General features: G+C 35.1%; 2 protein-coding genes across 2 annotated transcripts; both read left to right on the top strand.

Annotated features, from left to right (window-relative positions):
- The first annotated feature begins 12,081 nt into the window (after positions 1 to 12,081).
- Positions 12,082 to 13,032, top strand: LOC118582596 (olfactory receptor 4C15-like). The gene has a single exon (XM_036185590.1). It carries the CDS (start codon positions 12,088 to 12,090, stop codon positions 13,030 to 13,032), a length of 945 nt encoding a protein of 314 aa, XP_036041483.1. The 5' UTR covers positions 12,082 to 12,087.
- An 11,741-nt stretch (positions 13,033 to 24,773) lies between these two features.
- Positions 24,774 to 25,724, top strand: LOC118582572 (olfactory receptor 4C15-like). The gene has a single exon (XM_036185545.1). The coding sequence runs from the start codon at positions 24,780 to 24,782 to the stop codon at positions 25,722 to 25,724; it is 945 nt and encodes a 314-aa protein (XP_036041438.1). The 5' UTR covers positions 24,774 to 24,779.
- Positions 25,725 to 26,166: the final 442 nt, after the last annotated feature.

Here is a 26,166-nt window from a genome sequence, read left to right as displayed (position 1 = left end):
GTGGAGCAAGGGGAACTCTCCTCCACTGCTGGTGGGAATGCAAGCTTGTACAGCCACTTTGGAAATCAATATGGCGCTTCCTTAGAAAATTTGGGAATCCATCTCCCCTAAGACCCAGCTATAGCACTCTTGGGCATATACTCAAGGAATGCTCAATCATACCACAAGGGCATTTGCTCAGCTATGTTCATATCAGCTTTCTTTGTAATAGCCATAACCTGGAAACAACCTAGATGCCCTTCAACTGAAGAATGGATAAAGAAAATATGGTACATATACATAATGGAGTATTACTCAGCAGAGAAAAACAATGACATCATGAGTTTTGCAGACAAATGGATGGATCTAGAAAACATCATCCTGAGTGAGGTAACCCAGACTCAGAAGGACAAACACGTTATGTACTCACTCATAGGAGGATACTAGATATAAAACAAATATGACTAGACTGCTTCACAATGCCAGGGAGGCTACCTAGAAAACGGGACCCTAGGAAAGACCCAAGGATCACCCAATGACAGAGAAATGGATGAGATCTACATGAACAACCTGGACGACAGTGGGAGTATTGAAGGGCAAGATTGGAGGGAAATAAAGCTTAGGGGAGCAGGAGATCCCAGCTGGATCAAGAATAGAAAGGGAGAATGAGGAATAACAGACCATGATAAATGAAGACCACATGAGAACAGGAATAGGCAGAGTGCTCGAGAGGTCCCCAAAAATCCATAATGATATATCCTCTGTAGTCTGCTGGCAATGGTTGAGAGAAAGCCTGATATGACCTAGTCTGGTGATCAGATAGCCAAACACGCTAACAGTCTTCTTGTTACTCTCATCCAATAACTGATGGAAGTGGATGCAGAGATCCTCAGCCAGGCCCCAGGTGGAGCTCCAGGTGTCCAACTGTTGAGAAAGAGGAGGGTCTGCAAGTGCGTGAATTGTTGAATCCAAGATTGCAAAAAGCACATGGACAAATAGCCAAACAAATGGAAGCACATGAATTATGAACCAAAGGCTGTGGAGCACCTTGCTGGATCAGGCCCTCTGGATAAGTGAGACAACTGAATAGCTTGATCTGTTTGGGAGGCACCCAGTCTGTGGTACCAGGATCTGTCCTTAGTGCATGAGCTGGCTGTTTGAAACCTTGGGCTAACACAGGGACACTTTGCTCAGTCTGGAAGCAGCTGAAGGGACCTGCCTGTGCTGAATCCACCAGGTTTAAATGAATCCCCAGGGGTGCCTGGATCCTGGAGGACATGGGAATGGAGGGGAGGGGCTGGGGGGAAGGTGGGGGTCATTGGGGGAGGGTGGAGGACAGGGGAACCCATGGCTGATGTATAAAATTTAAAACACATAATAATATAGAAAAAAAATTTGAAGTTTTAAGACTTTATAATTAAGGTGTTATATGGTTTATGACACACATAATGAGAAATGGGTTGTGGTTTTACTTTTTGTATGTAGATGTGTCTTATTTCTATTGCTATTTGACAGACCATAAACATAACCAACCTGGAGAGGAGAGAGTTTACTTCATCTCATAATTCTCCGGTCACATTCCATCACGAAGGGACTTCAGGACAGGAACTCAAGAACGAATTTGAAGCAGGACCTCAAGCAGACTCTATGGAGGAATGGAGCTCTGCATACTAGCTTGTTCTTCATGTTTCATTTTGTTTGTTTGTTGGCTTTGCTTTACTTTTTGAGACAGAGAAGAGACTTGAGAGAACAGGAAGGCAGAAGGGGACACTGCCAGCGGCCACCAGGACAAGGAAGATGTAAGGTACCAGTAAGCCACAAGCCACATGGCAAAGTATAGATTAATAGAAATGGGCTGAATATAAGAGTAAGAGCTAGACAATGGTAGGCCTGAGCTAACGGCCAAGAAGTTTAAATAATATAACCGTCTGTGTGTTTATTTTATAAGTGGCTTGTCAGACTAACAGGGCTTAGCAGGGACTGGAGAAAAGGTCTCCAGCTACAAATGGCATCCAATGGCTTGAGTTTCCACCCTAAACCTGAGAATGTTTGAAAAGCAATTCAAAATGGAGCTAAAAACAGCTTCCTAGTTGGCTCTCTCAAGTTGATGGGTTCCTGGCATTAGCCTTTGACCATTAGTATGGCTGGAATGAGGCATCTGTAAGCCTTACATTACACTGCCTGGTGGATTTGGCCTTTACTGCTACTCAAAAAAAAAAAAAAAAGTTTTCTGGGCTACATGCTGCTTTGATAGAAATGCTTCTGATAGTTGATGGTACACATGGATCCAGATCCAGAGCTGGCAGTAAACTGTACCACTGTGACTTTGGGAAGCTGGGGTGGGCAGAGCCAGCAGCCACAATAGCATTTCAGTCTTACAACAAATGCTGTAGTTTAAACCAATAGGTTCACAATAAGGCAGATTCAGATGGAACAAGACTTTAAATGCTTTATAATGTGTATAAAAATGTACATAGGCTTACAAGAGAGATAAAAAGAAATATATACAGTTATATAAAAAATATAGTTTTTAAAAATAGTCTTTAAAGAGACAGTAAAGGTAGTATAAAAACAAGCCACATGAGATAGATATTACACAGAGAATCTGGATTGTGTTGTCTTTGGGATTTTTAATTACAAAAAATGATTTGATCATAAAAGCTGTTGAATTAAATAAATACAAAAATTTTAAATGTAACTTGACTTCAAAATTTGGATATAAGGATATGTTGCTTTGGAAGAGTCTCTGTTTTTGTTTCCACAGAAAGCCAGAAACTATGGATTTGTTCCAGATTAAGATACTTGGTTTGAGCAGCCAAGACCCCCGAATGGTCTCCAATGACACCATGGCCCAGATGATCCAACATCCAAAACAGTTTCAAGGCAACTTGCTCAAATGATACACCTTCATGGACTACTCTATAATCCTAAAATTTTTTTATGTCCCCATAAGATACAGCACTTCCCTCCAGCAGGAAGTAGTAAGAGAAACTACGCACAAATTCCGAAATATATCAAGCTGGCTTTGGAGATGGAATTGGCTCACTCTTTCTCTAAACCCAGACATATTTCTGGAAAAAAAAAAGGTTAAAAGGTTAAGAGATTCTTGTGTCCCAAATCATAAGAGCCCTCTGGTGTGGGACAGAGAAAAACCAATATTTTTATTTAAAATAGGTTGATTATAATTGCAATATCTTTCTAAAGAAAAAAAGGGGATATGATGTAGATATGATAGGATAAAAGGGTAATTGCTGAACCTACTTTTAAAGAGCAACAACTTGTTTAAATGATTTACATTGATATAGATTTTAGTTTATTGATACAAACTTAATTTTGTTATACTGTATGTATATTTCTATGCTTATTTGAGGTATTATGTTTGTACAGCTCATTTAAAATTGTAATGATATGCTATTAACTGATTTCACAAAATAAATAAGTTGGTAGATTTATTCTGGGTATTAGAAGTCAGACATTCTCAGAAAAATATAACCTTCTCATGAAGGTGACATATTTCAAAATCCCAAGTGTTTCTGAAATCCTTTCCTTTTTTGTTTCCTCCAACTCCATGAATCAGACTCAGAAACACTATTCTTAAGGGCTTATTTGTAAGGTGGTATAAGAAAGGTTCATGATGACTGCTGATGTGGATGAGATGTGCAAAATAAAGGATAAGATGTAAACTAGGGAGAATTGAACCTACATCTTCAGATCTGCTCTTCAGTAAATGTTTGTGCAGGAGGGCAAGCCTGAACCCCTCCATGCCTGATTTTTTTCCTGTTGGTTAAATAGGAACTGTAACTTATACTAATGGCTAACTTTCAGCTGGAGTTTACAACTTAAAAAATGGTTGAAATAGTTTATGAAGGCAAGTGGGATGAATTCAATTAGCTCTTGAATGTTTCATATGTGTGTTTCTGTGACCACAAAAAGTACATAAGAGATAAGAAAGGATAGTAGAACATTCAGAAATGCATTGAAATTTCTTAAAAAATGTCTTTCTTAACTGAGAATAATATATTATTAAAGAAAATAAAAATAGAGGCAATAACAATGCTTCCATGCATTCATTTTCCACATTTTGTCTACATAATTACAATTTCTCCCCCAAATATATAACTTCAATGATATAACAGTGAGCTTAAGTCTATCAAGTAAAATATTTTTTATTTTTTATTCCTAAAGGCAGAAAGTGGTGATGTTTTTAAAAGCAAGTTTATGACATGGCCTTTGTACTGTTGGTTGTTTAGTAATGGTGTCAATCCATTCCTGACATACATGTTATTCATTTTCTATGAAAAGTGCTCTTCATTAAAAAGTGCTCAGGTGGTTCTACATGTGTTGCTGTATGAGAGGTGAGTAAAAAGATGGTGATTGGTCAAAGCTTCATCTTTCATAATTGTGTCTGAGAGGAGCCAAATCCAAGAACTTCTTTCTTGGGAAAAAACACGATAAATTGACTTGATAGCATTAAGGAGCTGACTGGTGACTCATGTTTCCAAATTCCAATTCTCTTGTCACAAGAAGTAAGCCATTTGTATTTCAACACAATCAGAATTTCAGGTAAATCCTTCTGGACTTGACAGTTGCAATTTCCTAGTTATACTCCCCATCATATATTTACTATGAAACCCTTTTGGAGGAATTAGAGAAGGAACTAACAAGTAGAAAAATATGTTTTAAAAGAGAAGAATAGTAGAGTAGCAAATCTTATAAATAAACATTACTTGTGCCAGAAAACTATATTTGATCTTTGTGTTAGAAATCTAAAGGCTGAAGTTTTGCTCCCACTTGCCTCTTCCCAAATACCCAGCAACCACTTTTTAAATAATTGACTCCAAGAATTAATATTACTTATAAATGATCAGCTGGTAGCTCAGGCTTATTACTAACTAGCTCTCACACTTAAATTAACCTATAATTCTTATCTATCTTTACCCATGTGGCTTGGTAAATTTTCTCAAAATGACATTCTTATCTTGTTTCCTCTGCATCTGGCTGGTGACTCCTTACTCTACCCTCCCCCCTACTACATTCTCAGTTTGGCTTTCCTTCCTAACTTTCTGCTCATGTATCAGCTAATCAGTGATTTATTAAAACCAATTCGAGTGGCAAATCTTGACAATGCACAAGAGGATTATTACACAGCATAATTGTTATTAGACAATGTCATCATTTTCATAAGGATTGGCATATTTTTCATAAAATATTTATGGAAATTAAGTAGCTGATGCTGTCAATATCTCAAAAATCTGAGAGAAGAGAAGAGGGGAGGAGAGAGAGAGAGAGAGAGAGAGAGAGAGAGAGAGAGAGAGAGAGAGAGAGGAAAGATTGGTTTTATGTTCAGTTCAGTGAATGAAGAATCATCTCCAAAACTTTTCTTTGGGCCTAGTAGTGTCATCGCCCAGTGGTTAAAAACTTGTTGCCCTACAGTTCATTTTCAGCACCCACAGAACAGCCTATATTCATCAGTAACTCCAATTCTAGGGATCTTTCACCCTCTTCTTCTGTTAGTAGGTAAAACCCACACATGGTACTTGCCCTAGATTGTGGTTGATATATGCAGTATCACTTCACTGGAAAAAATGATTTTCATCTCCTAGGAGATATCAATTGTGAATGGCTTCTTGTATATGAATGGGACTTAGCAGTGTTCAGTATGTATGTGTTCCAGTTCATGGAGTGGGCCTTAAATATCATTTTAACAAGTGGTTGGTATTTCCACGTTATGTATGTCTCTATTGTACCAGTATAAGCTTACTGGATGCTATTTCAGGTAGCAGGGTCCATTGCTGGGTGAGATTGATGATGACTTTGGTCTTCTGGTTATATGTGTAGTACCTTCTAGCACCATGAAAACTATGATTCATCACAGAAATTGAAGAACAAAATGCTTTTCATCAAACTGTTTAGTTCCATGTAAAAGAATGAAAAGAATGAAAATAGATTCTTACCTGTCACCCAGCAGAAAATCAGGTCCTAATGGATCAAGAACCTCAGCATAAGACCAGATGCCCTAGGTCAATATATTTATTTTTTCTTTTCTTTCTTTCTTTTTTCTTTTTCTTTTTTGTGACAGGGTTTCTCTGTGTAGTTTTGGTGCTTGTCCTGGATCTTGCTCTGTAGGCCATTCTGGCATTGAACTCACAGAGATCCAATTGGCTCTGCATCCTGAGTAGTGGGACTAAAGGTGTGTGCTACCGCCACATGGCTTCATTTCTTAAAATATCATATTTGTTCTCATATCTGCTGGGAAGTGGCAATTTGGGTAATTTACTAGGGATTATATGAAATAATCAAATTATTTGTATCTATAAAGTTTCTTTTTAATTTTTAACAACTTTATACAAACTTTCAATGTTAATAAATGATCCTTTGTGAACTGAGGGGCATGAAACTATCCATAAGAAGATTTAGGCAGTCAATCAATGATTATATTAGGTCACAAATTTGTCAAATATCATCCTAATACATCAACTAACCTCCCTTTGAATTTTCAAATACTATGTCTTCTTTTTATAAAACTTATTCTTGTGAATATCCTCAATGTGTACAATGAAGGATGATCATATTTGCCTCTAATTTCTTCAGATCCTTCTCAGTCTGTCCCTCATTGAATACCAACTGTTGCTTGGTTTGTGTTTAAATCTTCCTATAATTCTGGTTACTCTTTCAGTTTGAAATAACTATAAATATTGTCTCTTGTCTCTTTGGCTGTTTTTTTTTCCTTTTCTTTCTTTTTTTTTTTTAAATCTACAATTTGTGTCCTTTTTCTAATTCTTGTTAATTTTGGGAATTTAACTAGAAACAGTAGTGGTTCTTGTAATGAATGGATTTTAATATTTCATTTTATTGCCCATGACCATCTAAAGTACACATGTTCATTCTCCAGTCTGACTGTTTTCTCATCCCAGGACTGAGTGTCAAATTTAAGACATTTTTGTAGATAATACTCAGTATAGTACAAATTCACGTTGGTTCTTTAGGTAATTTTAAAGCTTCACTTAAATTTGATTCAGATATTTCAAATGATCTGATGAGACTAAAATATTCAAATCTAATCAAACTAAGTTTAGTCATATGATCTCAGTTTTGTTAACCATTTTCTTTCTTTGCCTTGGCACATATTGGCTGAATTTTCTCTAGAAAATAAAACTTTCATTTTTCTTGTTTGTTCGTTTTGTTTTGTTTTTTCGAGACAGGGTTCTATGTGTAGCTTTGAGCCTTTCCTGGAACCCACTCTGTAGCCTAGGCTGGCCTCAAACTCACAGAGATCTGCCTGGCTCTGCCTCCCAACTACTGAGATTAAAGGCGTGTGCCACCTATGCCTGGCTACTTTCATTTTTTTTTTTTTAAATTTAGAAAACCTATTTCAATGTAACCAAATACATGTGCTAATATGTAGGAAGATGACTAAATTTATTTGAATTAAATTTAAAAAATTGTATAACTTTGGTATATGTTTCTTTCAGTAAATAATTCCAATATACCATGGCAACATATGACAACATAAATGTACCATGGTATATTCACTACTCATGAAAAAAATCTGAGAATAAGGGTATTGGCCCATGATTCTGGAGATTTGGTTTTTATTTTGTCTTGGCAGATGATGTTCTGATAATCTGATTTAGTTTTCCATATTATAATTTCATGTTATAATTATCATTTCCATATGATACTACTGTTGCCTTTTTCTGTAGATCTAATACAAATGGCTAAATGAATTTTACAAATCTGGATGTCAAGAATTTGATACTTTTCATCATCACCATGATAATACAATTCAGTGATTAATATGAGAAATGACTGTTTGAAGCACTATATTTGTATCTGGCATGATGTGCTGCCATAGTAACAACGGTCATAATCGAAATTCATGTCCTAACAATACAAGAATGAAATATGAGTTGGTAGGTAAAACAGTATAATGAAAAATACTAAATCAGAGTTACTCACCTAGATGTTTAATTTAAATATTTAATTTCCAGACTCCTCATGAGTATTCTGACTTCATTTGTCATTAAATATTGAAGTTTATTAGTAGTTGACTGAATGGTAATATTTTAATTGTACTGAAATGTAATTTTATTTGTATGTTAATAAATAAAGTTGCCTAGGGGTCAGAGCTAATAGCAAGCCATAGCAGAAGCTGGATGGTGGTGGAGCACACCTTTAATCCTAGCACTTGAGAGGCAGAGCTAGGCAGATCTCTGTGTGGCTCAAGAATACAGCCAGCATGGAGACACAAGTATTAATCTCAACACCAACCATAGATGATCTGGAGGTCTGTATAGACAGGCAGTGACGAGGAGGTCATGTGGTTAGGTTGACAACCAATGAGAAGGCAGAACAGAAATTCAATAAAAGGACAGACAGACACAGGAAGTAGGCCTCTTGCTGAGAGGAAGGACAGCAACAGCAGTGAAGGATAAGGTTTTCAGCTCTTAGCTATTGCTCTGACCTCTTGGCCTATTAACTCTGCATTTGGCTCTGTGTTTCTTATTTAACAAGTTGGTTGCATCTACATGAATGTTTTGAATTCTTTTTGCATACTGAGTCATCTTCAACTGGACTCACAGAAAAGTTAATAAATGTGAATGCTGCAGATGTTCTCTAATATTCAGAGAAGAATTTGGTTTTTTTTTTTTTTTTGCATAGTTTACTAAAGACAATAGACTCAAAGAGTTTAACCCTATAGGTTATTTTAGTTATGCTGCCCAGATGCCTTTCTATATGATGGCTGAAAACTAAATAGAATAAAATATTTAATAATGAACAAATGAATTGTAGCTTTTTGCAGGGTCTTTTCTGAAAGATTCCAGTGAGCTAGCAGAAGTTTTCTCTGATGCTTCAGGTTTCTCTAAAATGACAATGACCAGCCGTATCCACTCTATGTGAAAAGAGAAAAATTAACTACCAAAATTTTACTTTTAGTGTCAAACCCAATGAATCTTCAAACCCAGTTTTGGGATTAAAACAACATTTTGACCAGTCAGCAAATATTTCCACATGTAAATAAACATTTTATTTTTTGATAAACATTCAGTTGTCTCAGAAATTTCTGTTTCTTTTGGATGGATATAATCTTGTCTTAGATTAAAATGCAGAAGATCAAACAAAAGAAAAAATTCTCTAATTCTTTGAGGACATAGAAATTTATAAACAAGCAAGGAAGTAATACCCCCTCACCCCAGCCCCCATACCCCCACCGCCACACACACATTGTGTCTTAGAAATTCATGATGATTAAAAGTTTCCAAGCTCTGGGGTAGGTGGAGCTTCAGGCCCTCAAATCCCATGGAAAATTCTTCAAATTCCAGTTGCAAAATATCCAGTTCCTTGATAACCTGCTGTAGATAACACATAAGGGACAGTGATTTTGCTGAGGATGCCCCTACTTCAAGATGAGAGAAAAAATTAGAAGGAGCCTCAGAGTTTGAACAGACACTCAGCAAAGCTACTTCATATAAAACAGGAGAAGGTCATAACTAGAACTGTTAAGGAACTGGTTGACATTAGTGAGAATTATAATTCTTCTAATTCATTTTCAGAGGGAATTCACAATTAGGCTGTAGTGTTTAGACTGTGGCTGCTATGATCTGTGATAGGAGAAGCATGTAAAATGATGTCTATGAAATCTGCAATTCCAATTTAAAAAAAAAACAGGCATTTAAAAATAAGCAAAATTTTGAAATGGGTTGCAATGGTTTAATAAATTAATATTATATTTAAATGCTGTCTATAAATTAAGTTCAAAACAATTAAGAAAACAACAAGCACATGTTTTATTTTAATACTGCAAAAGAGTTATTTTTAAATATATTTCTATCCTCTAAAACGTCCTCCTTTCTAAGACTGAACTGAATTTATAGGAAAAGTCTCCAGATTCCTGATGTACAAGCATGAAATGCTGTCCTCTTTCTACTTACTGATGTACAACATGAATTCTCCCATATCTACAATCACACAGCAGCCAACTCCATAAGAGTGGACACTAAGGTAAGCAGAATGACACAAGCCAGTGGAGTTTTCCCAGTTAAAGGTGTCCATATACTCTCCATAAATGTGTTTGATGGTTGTGAACAATGCTAGGTTCCTGCCTTCGAATGCTCAGGAAAACTGAACATCTGGAGGCTTGCACTATTTTGGTGCTGGCCATGGTTTAGTGTCTCCTTTAAATCAGATGAAATAGAAGATACCAGGAGAGGCTTCAGGTACCCTCTGGAATGAACTCAGTGGAAACACAGAAATACACCCCATCTCATTCCAGAAATAGCAAGATTATGACAACAGAAGCATTTGGGGCAGTCATCAAAGCATCAGTGCAAGAGAGAAGATACTGAAATCTGAAGGGATGTAGTTCCCAGATTGTCTTGTGAAGGAACATTCTTACCTACATGGGTGAGGAATAAATGTTTGATTCATATAAACAAGTATCTATGCATGTTTTAGGCAGCTCTCTCTTATCAGTATCTGTAATGCACCATCTTCCATTGTATTGTTTCCTTATCTCATTTCAACTTTATAGTAAGGTTTTAGGGCTGAGGTTATTAATATAAAGTTTCCAAACATGTTTATGCTTTCAGAATTATTATTCATAAGCTTTAAAAATAATTTAATGAATGAACCACTTGAGTTGCAATTTACAAGTTACAGTTGAAGATAGCATAAATTTTAAAGGACATATTCTATTTTCATTCTAATTAAATTTTTACTTTTTATGTAGATGATGCTTAAAAATCATGTTTTCTATCATCATTGATACATGTTTTGCCAGATGTGGATACAGTAACTGTCTGGTGGACTTGTACAGGTCTCTAAGCTTGATCTGTGTTACTTTCTCTATTTTTTGTCAAAGTATACAGAAGTACCTTAGTTTATTCAGAGACAATGTACTACCTGGGCAAACTGGCATTGCTCAGCATTTGATAGTAGAAATGAAACATATTTTAAGTTAACTTTTATTTTAAATAATTTAATTGGGTAAACTTTCCAAGGGCATAGGTGCTAAGAATGACTCGATTAGTACAAATGTTGTCTTTCTTTCACTGTCCCAGTCAACTTGATCTTTTGATACAATGAAGCTCTCTAGAGAGGGAGGTCTGCGGGCAGTCACACATTTATCTGTGGGCGAAGGACAATGTGTGGGCGAAGGACAATGTGTGGGCGAAGGACAATGAAGGACAATTTTGTTAGTGATTATGCTGGTTTAGTAAAGTAGTCTTCACTCCTTTCATTTCAGGGAAAGTTCTCTTTTCAAATGACAAGACCACTAGAGAAAACCACAGCTAATGAAACTGCAGAGTTGTGGAGCCCAGTCCAGATAGACACATCTACAAAAGACTCACACACCTAAGGCTTAGGGAACATTGCTGAAGACTGGATGAAAAGGCTGTAAGATCAGAGAACCAGGGACTGAAAGTAATTTACATTTTGCACATTTGTTAGTTTTATCCATAGCTAAATCATTTCTGTTAAGTGCAAGTAGAATACACAAACATTATTATTTCTGATTTATATAGTAAGTAATATTTTGTTTACCTATTTTTAACAAATTGGTGTTAACATGAACAAATCTTCACAAATGTGTGCTTCTTGACAGATACATGTCAGTAATGTGTGTAAGGAGGACTCAATCAGTATTTCTTCTTTACCCACTGGTGAAAAAGAATCAAAAATATTTCTATGGGTAATACATTTTAATATATCACTTAATAACTAAGTTTGATAATGGCACAGTTACCATAGGAAACATTGTTACTCTTTCAAGTCTAATATAATCATAGCCTTAGGAGTTAAGCACATATTTTATACCTGAACATTTCTTCTTTATCCCATGTAGCTGTCTCCTTTTCTGTGTTTGGAGACCTCTACATTTAAATATTGAATAATTTATCTCTGCCTCAACTGACTGATTTTCAACTATCACCCTGGAAATTTTCTGCATTTTTTTTGTGTGTTCCTAATGTAATAAAATCACTGAAAGAAATTTTGGAATTGGCCTTCATAATCATTGGTTTCAAAAAAAAACTGCAACATGGCTTGAAGAAAATGTTTATCATCATTCCCAATTTGCATGCTCTCTATTGAGCGTTCTCCTTTTCCATGGAAACCATTCAAAACCAGAGTTCTGTAACTGAATTTGTCTTTTTGGGACTTTCACAGAATCCAAATATTCAAAAACTGATATTTATCATAAGTTTATGTGTTTACATTGCCACTATTGGGAGCAACATGATGATTGTGGTGACCATTGTCTGCAGCCCTACACTGCTGGGATCTCCCATGTATTTCTTCCTGGCCTTCCTGTCTTTACTGGATGCAAGCTTCTCCTCTGCCATGACACCCAAAATGATTGTGGATTCTTTATATGAGAGAAAAACCATCTCCTTTGAAGGATGCATGATGCAACTTTTTGCTGAACACTTCTTTGGTGGGTCTGAGATGATGGTTCTGACAGCCATGGCCTATGACCGCTATGTGGCCATTTGTAAGCCCTTACACTACTCTTCTATTATGACCAGGAGGGTCTGTGGCATTCTGGTGGGGGTGGCCTGGGCAGGGGGATTCTTACATTCTACTGTACAAATTATCTTCACCCTGCAGCTTCCCTTCTGTGGACCCAATGTCATTGATCACTTCATGTGTGACTTGTTCCCATTACTGGAGCTCGCCTGCACTGACACTCACATCTTTGGCCTATTGGTGGTTGCCAACAGTGGGTTTATCTGCATCCTTGTCTTTTTCTTGTTGCTTGTCTCTTATGTTTTTATTTTGCTCTCTCTGAGATTCCACAGTCCTGAAGGGCGATGGAAAGCTCTGTCTACTTGTGGGTCCCATATTGCTGTGGTGGTTTTATTCTTTGTCCCGTGTATATTTATATATGCAAGGCCTCACACTGCCTCCTCCTTTGACAAAATGGTGGCATTATTTTACACTATGCTATCCCCCTTGCTCAATCCTATGATTTATACATTTAGGAATAAGGACATGAAGAATGCCATGTGGAAAATGTGGAAGAGATTGATAACGAATTCAGATGGAAAGTAAAAACTATTACATTTCACCAAAATTGATATAAAGAGTAAAAAATATCAAAATTATTGCAGACAAAAAAATAGAGTATGCCTGTTAGCTTTAATGAGTTAAGACAATTCTCCAGAATTGGCATAATTTTGTGGGTTAGAGAATGTTATTTTTCCTTCTATTTTGGGCATGTTCCCAGAATTGCAAATAACCATATGTAAATTAAATACAATTGAATTTTATACTTAGGCTCTATTATTAAAAAAGAATATAGCTGGGCAGTTGTGGCACATGCTTTTAATCCCAGCATTCAGGAGGCAGATGCATGCAGATCTTTGTGAGTTTGAGGCCAGCCTGGTCTACTGAACGAGATCCAGGAAAGGAGCAAAGCTACACAAAGAAACCCTGTCTCGAAAAACCGAAAAAAATAAAAATAAAAATAAAAATAAATAAAAAATAATATAATAAAAATTATTATGTTACAATATTGGCTATTAACTTCAAGCTTTCAAAATTCTGAAATTCAATATGTCAAAGGCATTTGTATAAAAGTTTGTTCAATCTATATAAAGAGAAAGAGATAAATTTGTGATTGTGATCTCAGAAACAGCCCAAATTTAGGAAGGTCAGAAGGAATATCTCTATAGAACTACTGTTGGTCTCTGTCTCTTGTGACTCTATTATTCCAATAAAACTTTTTGCCATTTGCTATAGAATTTGAGTCCCATCTTAACAAGTATATGCCTTCTTTTTGGGGTTACATTACATTTTTTTGGCAATTAGCCTGGGAAGGGAGATTCAAAGTGCTCATAAGTGTTTTTCAATGAATGACTCACATGAAAAATAACACAAAAGAATTCTAGACACCCTTTAGACTAAAAACAATTGTATTGTTGCTATATTTTAAATTCCCATAGCACCAAACTATGTGAAACAGTAAACAGTGCAGACTGAGTATTCTGAAAATAACTAAATCATTTTGTTCTTTCCTTAGTCTTTCATATTTTCATAGTCATGGCCTATGATCAATTTATGGCAATTTTAAAGCCCCTAATTACTCTCCCATCATGAACAGGGGACTCTGATGAGGGTAGCCTGGTCTTAGGACTTGTATCATTCAAATCCTTGCTACTTGTAGTTGTTCTTCAATGCTTTCATCCTTTTGGGTGTGACTTTTACTTACTACTGTAAAATATTTCTTCCTAAGAATAGATAAAGCAAAAACAAACAAACAAACAAACAAAAACCCCAGAAATTATTTCATTTATTGTCTGGACAAAGCCTTACATTTCAACAGATTAAGAAGTTTATAACCGGGACCTGTCCTTAGCACATGAGCTGTTTGGAACCTTGGGCTTACACAGGGACACTTTCCTCAGCCTGGAAGGAGGGGACTGGACCTGCCTGGACTGAATCCACCAGGCTGAGCTGAATCCCCAGGGGAGTCTTGGCTCTGGAGGAGATGGGAATAGAGGGGAGGGGCTGGGGGGAAGGAAGGGAGGGAGGAGAGGGGAACCCATGGCTAATGTATAAAATTAAAACACAAATATAATAATAAAAAAATGAAAAAAAAGAAGAAAAAAAAGAAGTTTATAACCAACCAGGGACATACTGATATGTATTTCTTTCAGGTTTTAAGGGTTTGTTATCTGTACAATGGTAATTAACAGAAAAGCTCACAACTAGACAATGTGCAGACACTGACAAGCTGTAGAACAAACCTTTACCTTCAAAGCTCAGGTGTCTATGTGGAAAAGGAGATAAAATTTAAGAACCAGAACTGGTAGATGAGTTTATGAAAACAAAATTTCCCATACAGAGTAGATTCACACAACTGTGAAGACCCATGCTGAGGAGTAGATATCACAAAATGAGACTCCAAACATTTTTTTCGTGTGATTTTTATTTTTATTTTGTAATTTTGTTTTATTGGGATTTTTGTTTGTTTGGCTCTCTTTTTTCTTCAGAGAGAAAGTAGAGAGGGAAAGAATAAGACATTGGGTGCATTGGGAGGTTGGGAGGATGTGTAAGGTGCTGAAGGAAGAGAAAGCATATGACCAAATTATTTTGCATGAAAAATTTAATGAAAAGGTAAAACTAGGGAAACTTAATTTAAAAAAAAAAAAAAAGCTTTTATGTCATGTTTATACCAATTAATAGAAACCTGTCTAGGGACTTAGAAGATGCAAATAGATGAGAAATTTTGGACTTTATCATGGTGTTTCTGTATCACTTGGCTTTAGCGGGTTTTCTGTTGTTGCTGTGGTTGGCTGATAGTTTTGTTTACATTTTTCCTACTTTAATGTGTCAGTTCATCCATTTGTCTAGTGCTCTGAAAACATAGTGGTTTTTTTTGTTTGTTTTGTTTTGTTTTTAGTTTTTAAGATTATATTTTGTAATTTGTTTTTAAAATTTCTCTTTTTCTTTTCCTGTCTCTTCCATGTAACCCTCCCTGTTCTCCTTCAAATTTTGTTCTCTTTTTACCATTACTGATAAATTAGAAGTCAGGGATCCAAAGAAAATTTCAACTTGAATTTGTACAACCAAGTGAAAATAAATCTAACCAAATATTAATTTATTAATTATATATATATATATATATTATACCATAAAGTATTTTCTTTAAAGACATTTCTTGATATAGTATTTTCCAAACAAGACATATATTTTCCTTGCAGATTGATAGAAGAATTCATCATGACAGAACTCATCTCTTATGTTTAGTGGGTACACAAAAATTTGCTTAAATTTACAGAGATGTTGTATCCCATCATTACACAACAGTGTCTGTACCTAAATGTGATGCTATCTTAAAACACTTTCCAACAGAAATCCAAGAACACTTAAAAGGAAAAAAGTTAATAATTTGAGGACATAAATAGATTATACTTTTTAAATAGAAAAGAATGTTGCCCATGAAAGAAAACATAAAATTTTTCTTAGTAGAAGAATTTAAATTGGAGAGAAAATTTTCAGGAAACAGTGTACAATAGATAAACTGGGGACACAGGGAAACACACTTCCAAGGTCATTGCTCTGGGAGGTGTCCCAGGACCAGAGTTCCTGCTGTGAGGAATTGCCATTTCAGAATATTTGCTAAAGCTTTAAATTTTAACATTCTTCAGTAATTTATTTGCTAAGTATTTACAGAAGTTTGAAGTCTCTAATTATTTCTAAGATTTCATGTTTTTTAAAGTATGAGGTTAATAAAATGTATCATTTTGTACTATTCACATAAATTAGTATTTTTCAAACTTTGGAGTAGCAGCAGTATGCTTAAGAATATTTTTAATAACAAGAAAATTTTTTGAGCACACAATGTTGCAAGTGAGTGTTATAAGTCCTCTAAAGGTGAACTGGAGAGACACTATGCTGGAGGGTATCTTCCTATAAATAGTGGTCATTTTCTGTTATAATGCAGATATGGGTTCACAATTATGCTCTATAGCATCATCAGAGGCCTCTGAGGTGGAAACTCCTCTTTAGGTGATAGCTATTCTGCCAAGTATTCATTTTCCACATTTGGTCTATATCTACATAATTATAATTTCCCCCCAAATATATAACTTCAATAATATAGCATTGAGCATATGACTGTCAAATAAAGATTTTGTATTTTTAATTCCTAAAGGCAGAAAGGGGTGACTTTTTTAAAAGCATGTTTATGACCTGGCCTTTGTATTGTTGGCTGTTTAGTAATGGTTTCAATCCCTTCCTGACATACATGGAGTTCATTTTCTACTAGGAGAGCTCATTATGGAAAAGTACTCAGTTAGTTCTATATGTGTTGCTGTATGAGAAGTGAGTAAAAAGATGGTGATTGGTCAAAGCTGCATCTTTCATAATTGTGTCTGAGATGAGCCAAATCCAAGAACTTCTTTCTTGAGAAAAACCAATATAAACTGACTTGATAACATTCAGGAGCTGACTGGTGACTCATGTTTCCAAATTCTAATTCTCATGTCACAAGAAGTAAGCCATTAATATTTCAGCACAATCAGAATTTCAAGTAAATCCTTCTGGACTTGGCAGTTGCAATTTCTTAGTCAAACTCCCCATCATATATTTAGTATGAAACCCCTTTGGAGGAATTAGAGAAGGAACAAGTAGAAAAATATGATTTAAAAGAGAAGAATAGTAGAGTAGCAAATCTTATAAATAAACATTACTTGTGCCAGAAAATTTGACATTTGTGTTAGAAATGTGTAGGTGAAAGTTTTGCTCCCATCTGCCTATTGCCAAATACCTGGCAGCCACTTCTTAAATAATTGACTCCAAGGCTTAATATTACATATAAATGATCAGCTGGTAGCTCAGGCTTATTACTAACAAGCTCTTACACTTGAATTAACCTATAATTCTTATCTATGTTTAACCATGTGGCATGATAAATTTTCTCAAAATGACATTCTCATCTTGCTTCTTCTGCATCTGGCTGGTGACTCCTTGACTCCACCCTCCTTCTCCCCAGCATTCTCAACTTGGCTTTCCTACCTAACTTTTTGCCCAGGTACTGACTGATCAGTGATTTATTAAAACCAATTCAAGTGACAAATCTTTACAGTGTACACGAGGATTTTTCCACAGCAGAAATGTAATTAAACAATTTCATCAATAGTCTTGGCACATTATTCATAAAATGTTTATAGAAATTAAGTAGTTGATACTGAGAGGAGAGAAAGAGAGAGAGAGAGAGAGAGAGAGAGAGAGAGAGAGAGAGAGAGAGAGAGGTTTTATGTTCAGTTCACTGAATGTGGAATCATCTCCAAAACTTTCCTTTAAGGCTGCAGTGATGGCCCAGTGGTTAAGAGTACTTGTTGCTTTAGTGTTCAGTTTCAGCACCCACAGGACAGCCTACACTCATCTGTATTCCAGTTCTATGGGATCTATCACCCTCCTCTGCTCTCAATAGATAAAACACATACTTGGTGCACTTATATATATTCTGGCAAAATCACACATAAAGTTGTAAACTGATTTTTCTGTCCCATCTGCCAGCTCCCAAATAACCACACAGAAACTTATTATTAATTATAATTGCTTGGCTGATACATTAGGTTTGTTTTTATCTAGCTCTTACAACATAAATTAATATATTTCTATTAATCTATATGCTACACAAGGCTCATTACCTCATCTATGTACTGCCCATCCTGCTCTCTCTCTCTCACAGTGGCTCTGTCCTTCTTCTCAGAGTTCTCTCTCTGCTTTTAAGACCTACATATACCTCCTGCCTAGTTATTGCCCATTCAGCACCAATACCAACAATATATTTTCACACAGTATATAGAAATATTCTGCAACATGAAGTGAATCATTTTTAAAAACACAAATAAAAACCTTTTTTAGCAGATAGGCTATAATTCCAATCAAAAGAAAACAGGAACAAGATTATTTTAAAGTAGACCAAAGAAAAATGTTTTAATCCTTAACATCATACCTTGCTTATAAGACACTGATCTGAATAACTAACTATTGGAGCTTTTTAGAAAAGTAGTCTGTTTCCATAGTTCAAATATATATTCATAACATTCTTTATTTTAAGTTTAAACAGACCCAACTTTTGTCCTCTTATGCTAATATGTTTTAGGATGGATTAATGGATTCTGTGCTTAAAGGATCAAGAATGCAGAGGCACTATGGAGCATAACAACACAGGCATTAGACTGGAGAGACTTGGGTTTCTTTATCACTGTGCTGCTATCTTTTATCTTATTACCTCCTTTCGTTGATCCAATCTCTATAAGCCATTTATTCAGATCACATAAGGAAGAACAAAATACATAAGGATATATTTTGCCAGAATATATATAAGTGCACCAAATGTGTGTTTTACCTATTGAGAGCAGAGGAGGGTGATAGATTCCATAGAAGGATGAACATATTACAACAATGTTCCTGTATTTATTTATTTATTTATTTATTTATTTATTTATTTATTTATTTATTTATTAGTTTTTCCACAATATATTTTGAAGATGTTGCTTCCCCCCAATGTCTCCCACAACCTACCAACCCATCTACATACACCACTTAAGATTTTTCCCTTAAAAAAATTATAAAACCAAAATGACAATAGCAACAACAATGGACATACACTCACATATAAGAAAAGGAAAATCCTAGATTCTGTTCTATGTTGATCAACTTATTCCTGAATCTGGGACTTGCCCCAGAGAGTGATTGATAGACCCAATGTCATTCATTGGAAAAAAATTATTTTTGACTCCTAGGAGATATCAATTGCAAATGGCTTATTGTATATGAATGGGACTTAGCAGTGTTCCACTTCATGGAGTGGGCCTTAAATTCCATTTTAACAAGTGGTTGATATTTCCACATCATGTATGTCTCTATTGTACCAGTATAAGCTTACTTGATGCTATTGTAGGTAGCAGGGTCCATTGCTGGGTGAGATTGATGATGACTTTGGTCTTCTGGTTGTGTGCATAGTACCTTCTAGTACCATGAAAACTATGATTCATCACAGAAATTGAGGAACAAAATGCTTTTCATTAAACTGTTTAGTTCCATATAAAAGAATGAAAATAGATTCCTATCTGTCACCCAGCAGAAAATCAGGTCCTGATGGATCAAGAACCTCAGCATAAGATCAGATGCCCTAGATCAATATATTCATTTCTTTTTTTTTGTTTTGCTTGTTTTTTGTTTTTATTTTTGTTTTCGTTTTTTATTGGTTTTTCAAGACAGTGATTCTCTGTGTAGTTTTGGTCATATCCTGGTTATAGCTCTGTGGACCAGGCTGGCCTCAAATTTACAGAGATCTGCTTGGTTCTGCCTTCTGAGTGTTAGGATTAAAGGCATGAACCAACACTGCCCAACTTCATTTTTTAAAATATCATATTTTTTCTCATATCTGCTGGGAAGGGGCAATTTGTGTGATTTTCTAGAGATTATATGCAATAATCAAATGATTTGTATCTATAAAGTATTTTTCATTTTTAACAACTTTATATAATCCCTCAATATTAATAAATGCTCCTCTGTTGACTGGACTATCCATAAGAACATTTAGGCAGTCGATCCATGATTACATTAGGTCACAAATTTGTCAAATACCATCCTAATACATCAACTAACCTCCCTTTGAATTTACAAATACTATGTCTTCTTTTTTATAAAATTTAATCTTGTGAATGTCCTCAATGTATACAATGAAGGATGATTATATTTGCCTCTAATTTCTCCAGATCTTCCTCAATCTGTCCCCCTCAGAATACCAACTGTGGCTTGATCTGTGTTTAATTTTTCTTATAATTCTGGCTACTCAGTGTGAAGTAACTATATGAATTGTCTGTTTCATTGTTTTTTTTTTTTTCTTTTCTGTTTTTTCAACTTACTCCTTGATTTGTGTTCTAGAATCACACTTTTCTTTAGTGCTCTAATATTTCCTCTTCTCAAAAGTTGTCTTTATGAACAAATATCACTCATTTGGACATGACTCTACTCTGTGCCCTTTCTCTAGTCCTTGTCACTTTTGGGAACTTAACTAGAAACAGTAGTCGTTCTTGTAATCATTCTCCATCCAGCTCTTCATTTATTTACGTTCAGAATTTGAGAACAATATATGATCTATTCTGAGTGGATTTTAATATTTTATTTTATTGCCCATGGCCATCTAAAACATACCTGTTCGTTCTCCAGTCTGACCTTTTTTCATCCCATGACTGAAAGTCAAATTTAAGACATCATTTTAAATAGCTAATACTCAGTATAATACAAATTCATGTTCATTCTTTAGGTAATTTTAAAGCTTCACTTAAACTTGCTTCAGGTATTTCAAATATTCTGATGAGACTAAAATATTCACATCTAAAACTGAGTTTAGTCATATGATCTCACTTTTGTTAACCATTTTCTTTCCTTGCCTTGGCACATATCACTCATCGACTGAATTTTCTCTAGAGAATAAAACTTTGTTGTTGTTTTTTTAATTTAGAAAACCTATTTCAATGTAACCAAATACATGTGATAATATGTAGGAAGATGCCTACATTTATTTGAATTAAATTAAAAATAATTTAAAATTTTGAAATATGTTTCTTTCAGGAAAAAATTCCAATATACCATACCAAAATATGACATTGTAAATGTACCATGGCATATTCACTACCAATGAAACAAACTCATGAATAAGGACATTGGCCCATGTCTGAAAATATTTCAATATAACAATGAAGAATGAGTTCTAGATAAAATATCATAATGAAAAATTCTAAATCACACAGCTAAATGTTTAATTTAAATATTTAATTTCTAGACTCCTAATAAATATTCTTAGTTCATTTGTCATTAAATGTTGAGGTTCATTAGTAGTTGACTGTTATGAACACTTTTTGCATACTGAATCATCTTCAGCTTGACTCAAGGAAAAATTAATTAAATGTGAATAATTCCAATGTTATCTAATATTCAGAGAAGTATTTGTTTTTTGCATAGTTTACTAAAGACAATAGACTCAAACAGTTTAACACTATAGGTTATTTTAGTTATGCTGCCCAGACGCCTTTCTATATGAGGGCTGAAAACTAAATAGAATAAAATATTTAATAATGAACAAATGAATTGTAGCTTTTTGCAGGGTCTTTTCTGAAAGATTCCAGTTAGCTAGCAGAAGTTTTCTCTGATGCTTCAGGTTTCTTTAACATAACATTGACCAGCCATATTCACTCTATGTGAAAAGAGAAAAATTAACTGCCAAAATTTTACTTTTAGTGTCAAACCCAATGAATCTCCAATCTCAGTTTTGGGATTAAAACAACATTCTGACCAGTCAGCAAATATTTTCACATGTAAATATACGTTTTATTTTTTGATAAACATTCAGCTGTCCCAGAAATTTCTGTTCCTTTTGGATGGATATAATCTTGTCTTACATTGAAATGCAGGAGTACAAATGAAAGAAAAAAATTCTCTAATTCTTTGAAGACATAGAAATTTATAAACAAGCAAGGAAGTAATACCCCCACCCCCCACCCCCCACCGCCCACTTTCACACACACAATTATGGTTTAGAAATTCATGATGATTAAAAGTTTCCAAGCTCTGGGGTGGGTGGAGCTTCAGGCCCTCAAATCCCATGGAAAATTCTTTAAATTCCAGTTGCAAAATATCCAGTTCCTTGATAACCTGCTGTAGATAACACATAAGGGGCAGTGATTTGCTGAGGATGCCCCTACTTTAAGATGAGAGAAAAAATTAGAAGGAGCCTCAGAGTTTGAACAGACACTGAACAAACCTACTCCTTATAAAACAGGAGAGGGTCATCATTAGGATTGTTAAGGCATTGGTTGAAATAAATGAGATTTATAATTCTTTTAATTCATTTTAGAGGAGATTCATAATTAGGCTGTAGTGTTTAGACTGTGGCTGCTATGATCTGTGATAAGTGCAGCAGGTAAAATTTTATATTTATATATATAAAAATAAAACCTGCACGTCCATTAATAACAGCAGGTATTTAGAAATAAGCAAAATTTTGAAATGGGTTGCAAAGCAGCAATCCTTATAGGTTTAATGAAATTAATACTATATTTAAATTTTGTTTATAATTAAGTCCAAACCAGTTAAGAACACAACAACCATGTATTTTATTTTACTTCTGCAACAGAATTATTTTTAAACATATTTCCATCCATAAGCAGAATGACACAAGCCAGTGGAGTTTTCCCAGTTAAAGGTGTCCATATACTCTCCATAAATGTGTTTGATGGTTGTGAACAATGCTAGGTTCCTGCCTTCGAATGCTCAGGAAAACTGAACATCTGGAGGCCTGCACTATTTTGGTGCTGGCCATGGCTTAGTGTCTCCTATAAATCAGATGAATTAGAAGATACCAGGAGAGGCTTCAGGTACCCTCTGGAATGAACTCAGTGGAAACACAGAAATACACCCCATCTCATTCCAGAAATAGCAAGATTATGACAACAGAAGCATTTGGGGCAGTCATCAAAGCATCAGTGCAAGAGAGAAGATACTGAAATCTGAAGGGATGTAGTTCCCAGATTGTCTTGTGAAGGAACATTCTTACCTACATGGGTGAGGAATAAATGTTTGATTCATATAAACAGGTATCTATGCATGTTTTAGGCAGCTCTCTCTTATCAATATCTGTAATGCACCATCTTCCATTGTATTGTTTCCTTATCTCATTTCAACTTTATAGTAAGGTTTTAGGGCTGAGGTTATTAATATAAAGTTTCCAGACATGATTATACTTTCAGAATTATTATTTATAAGCTTTAAAAATAATTTAATGAATGAACCACTTGTGTTGCAATTCACAAGTTACAGTTGAAGATAACATAATTATTAAAGGACATACTCTATTTTCATTCTAATTAAATTTTTACTTTATATGTAGATGATGCTTAAAAATCATGCTGACATCAAAATTTTCTATCATCATTGATACATGTTTTGCCAAATGTGGATACAGTAACTGTCTGGTGGACTTGTACAGGTCTCTAAGCTTGATCTGTGTTACTTTCTCTATTTTTTGTCATACAGAAATACCTTAGTTTATTCAGAGACAATGTACTACCTGGGCAAACTGGCATTGCTCAGTATTTGATAGTAGAAATGAAACATATTTTAAGTTAACTTTTATTTTAAATAATTTAATTGGGTAAACTTTCCAAGGGCATAGGTGCTAAGAATGACTCGATTAGTACAAATGTTGTCTTTCTTTCACTGTCCCAGTCAACTTGATCTTTTGATACAATGAAGCTCTCTAGAGAGGGAGGTCTGCGGGCAGTCACACATTTATCTGTGGGCGAAGGACAATGTGTGGGCGAAGGACAATGTGTGGGCGAAGGACAATGAAGGACAATTTTGTTAGTGATTATGCTGGTTTAGTAAAGTAGTCTTCACTCCTTTCATTTCAGGGAAAGTTCTCTTTTCAAATGACAAGACCACTAGAGAAAACCACAGCTAATGAAACTGCAGAGTTGTGGAGCCCAGTCCAGATAGACACATCTACAAAAGACTCACACACCTAAGGCTTAGGGAACATTGCTGAAGACTGGATGAAAAGGCTGTAAGATCAGAGAACCAGGGACTGAAAGTAATTTACATTTTGCACATTTGTTAGTTTTATCCATAGCTAAATCATTTCTGTTAAGTGCAAGTAGAATACACAAACATTATTATTTCTGATTTATATAGTAAGTAATATTTTGTTTACCTATTTTTAACAAATTGGTGTTAACATGAACAAATCTTCACAAATGTGTGCTTCTTGACAGATACATGTCAGTAATGTATGTAAGGAGGACTTAATCATTATTTCTTCTTTACCACTGGTAAAAATGAATCAAAAATATTCCTATGGGTAATACATTTTAATATATCACTTAATAACTAAGTTTGATAATGGCACAGTTACCATAGGAAACGTTGTTACTCTTTCAAGTCTAATGTATAATTATAGTCTTAGGAGTTAAGCACATATTTTATACCTGGAAATTTCTTCTTTATCCCATGTAGCTGTCTCCTTTTCTGTGTTTGGAGAGCTCTACATTTAAATATTGAATAATTTATCTCTGCCTCAACTGACTGATTTTCAACTATCACCCTGGAAATTTTCTGCATTTTTTTTGTGTGTTCCTAATGTAATAAAATCACTGAAAGAAATTTTGGAATTGGCCTTCATAATCATTGGTGTCAAAAAAAAACTGCAACATGGCTTGAAGAAAATGTTTATCATCATTCCCAATTTGCATGCTCTCTATTGAGCGTTCTCCTTTTCCATGGAAACCATTCAAAACCAGAGTTCTGTAACTGAATTTGTCTTTTTGGGACTTTCACAGAATCCAAATATTCAAAAACTGATATTTATCATAAGTTTATGTGTTTACATTGCCACTATCGGGAGCAACATGATGATTGTGGTGACCATTATCTGCAGCCCTACACTGCTGGGATCTCCCATGTATTTCTTCCTGGCCTTCCTGTCTTTACTGGATGCAAGCTTCTCCTCTGCCATGACACCCAAAATGATTGTGGATTCTTTATATGAGAGAAAAACCATCTCCTTTGAAGGATGCATGATGCAACTTTTTGCTGAACACTTCTTTGGTGGGTCTGAGATGATGGTTCTGACAGCCATGGCCTATGACCGCTATGTGGCCATTTGTAAGCCCTTACACTACTCTTCTATTATGACCAGGAGGGTCTGTGGCATTCTGGTGGGGGTGGCCTGGGCAGGGGGATTCTTACATTCTACTGTACAAATTATCTTCACCCTGCAGCTTCCCTTCTGTGGACCCAATGTCATTGATCACTTCATGTGTGACTTGTTCCCATTACTGGAGCTCGCCTGCACTGACACTCACATCTTTGGCCTATTGGTGGTTGCCAACAGTGGGTTTATCTGCATCCTTGTCTTTTTCTTGTTGCTTGTCTCTTATGTTTTTATTTTGCTCTCTCTGAGATTCCACAGTCCTGAAGGGCGATGGAAAGCTCTGTCTACTTGTGGGTCCCATATTGCTGTGGTGGTTTTATTCTTTGTCCCGTGTATATTTATATATGCAAGGCCTCACACTGCCTCCTCCTTTGACAAAATGGTGGCATTATTTTACACTATGCTATCCCCCTTGCTCAATCCTATGATTTATACATTTAGGAATAAGGACATGAAGAATGCCATGTGGAAAATGTGGAAGAGATTGATAACGAATTCAGATGGAAAGTAAAAACTGTTACATTTCACCAAAAGTGATATAAAGAGTAAAAAATATCAAAATTATTGCAGACAAAAAATAGAGTATGCCTGTTAGCTTTAATGAGTTAAGACAATTCTCCAGAATTGGCATAATTTTGTGGGTTAGAGAATGTTATTTTTCCTTCTATATTGGACATGTTCCCAGAATTGCAAATAACCATATGTAAATTGAATACAATTAAATTTTATACTTAGGATCTATTAATAAAAAATAATAAAAATTATTATGTTACAATATTGGCTATTAACTGCAAGCTTAAAATTTCTGAAAGAAGTTCAAAATGTCATAGACATTTGTATAAAAGTTTGTTCAATCTATATAAAGAGAAAGAAAGAAATTTATGATTCTGTTCTCAGTAACTGCCCAAATTTAGGAAGGTCAGAAGGAATGTCTTTATAGAACTATTGTTGAT

The sequence above is a fragment of the Onychomys torridus genome, chromosome 4 (genome assembly GCF_903995425.1).
Source record: "Onychomys torridus chromosome 4, mOncTor1.1, whole genome shotgun sequence".
Lineage (NCBI taxonomy): Eukaryota > Metazoa > Chordata > Mammalia > Rodentia > Cricetidae > Onychomys > Onychomys torridus.
Note: the sequence above shows the minus strand (reverse complement) of the source record. Positions and strands in the feature narration are given on the sequence as shown.